The 1,284-nt window shown below is 34.8% G+C and overlaps 1 protein-coding gene across 1 annotated transcript in view; it reads left to right on the top strand.

The window, feature by feature from the left end:
* The first annotated feature begins 235 nt into the window (after nt 1–235).
* The window catches only part of LOC107554009 (serine/threonine-protein phosphatase CPPED1-like), a 25,002-nt gene continuing 23,953 nt past the window's right edge, over nt 236–1,284 (top strand). Inside the window, exon 1 of the mRNA XM_016236364.1 lies at nt 236–461. Coding sequence (XP_016091850.1) covers nt 398–461 — 64 coding nt within the window. The 5' untranslated portion in view covers nt 236–397. The remainder of the gene's footprint in view (nt 462–1,284) is intronic.

Here is a 1,284-nt window from a genome sequence, read left to right as displayed (position 1 = left end):
ATACAACAGACGCTTAAAAATAAACATATTTTAGATTTTTAATTTCGTTTAGTCAATATGGTAGACTTGTTTTAGCCTGATCTTTTAAGTTTTTCTCGACTGTTTATATAAAAGTATCATATAGTAGGCTACTGTGCATTTTGAAAGTAGTGTCAAATATCCATAATGAGTATTAGAGCTCCGACTTTTAATTCGTTTGTAGTCAGCCTGTCGTGTCAAAGAGTCCAGACATTGCTAATACATCACCAAACGCATCGATTCACAAACACACTGTGATTAAGTAACAGATGACTTCGTCAGATTTAGCAACGAACGCCCAAACACGATAGCGAAACGTTGGAAATATAGGTCGAGCTGTTTATTATCCTATAAGTTACTAGGTAGCGAACGCGTTTCAATGGCAGGGGACGAAAGCGTCTTTCTGAGAGCGAAGGATCGGAGTTATAAGGGCCTGACAGAAGGTACGGTTAGCTGAGGCTAGCTAATGTCAATTTACTTTATAGATAATGCTGGAAAGCTTTGAATTATGACAGTATGTTTTGGTTCAAGGTCGTTTATGTATGTTGGAACACTGCTTGAAATCGAAGTTTACAGTCCTCTGTAAACTCGTTAGATGCTGACTGGTGTACCGAATTCCAACAAGTCACTGAAAAGCGCAGACTAGCCTACTATCGACTTCACAGCCAAGTATTACTAACTGTAGCTATGTCAGGAATAACAAACCACTTAGCATTGAGCTGTAGATAGTTGCAGTGCAGTTTAGATAGAAACCCTGACATGTCACGTGACGTACACAAAACAAAGTTAATATATTAGGGCAAATAGGCTCAAACTAGGGATGGGCGATACCACTTATTCTGTTTTCGATACGATACCGATTTATTTCAAGGCAGTATCGTCGATATCGATACCGATACGATACTTCTTAACTAAACTTTTAAATGATGAAATTTATTAAATTACTAAGAGTAAAATGGGTAATGATATCCATTTAACTTTGTTTAAAACACATTTTAACTTTCAATATGCCTTAATTGTAATTTATTAGGTTATATTTTTGTTTACACATGGTTCAAATATGTTTTTTGTTTACACATGATTCAAATCTATAAATACTACAGTTGAACTATGGTCACTTTAGTAAAACCATGGTTCATTTTCATAAGGGACTGCCAGTGCCATAAAATGCAACCTTTTTATTCTGACAGTGTATGATTTCTATTAACATTACAGAATAAAACATGATCAATATTATCTTTCAACGTTCAATTTAAATAACTGTAA

Source organism: Sinocyclocheilus grahami, unplaced genomic scaffold (genome assembly GCF_001515645.1).
Source record: "Sinocyclocheilus grahami isolate Dianchi unplaced genomic scaffold, SAMN03320097.WGS_v1.1 scaffold490.1, whole genome shotgun sequence".
NCBI classification, from domain to species: Eukaryota; Metazoa; Chordata; class Actinopteri; order Cypriniformes; family Cyprinidae; genus Sinocyclocheilus; species Sinocyclocheilus grahami.
The sequence above is the reverse complement of the archived record's forward strand: the minus strand, read 5'-3'. Positions and strand labels throughout refer to the sequence as shown.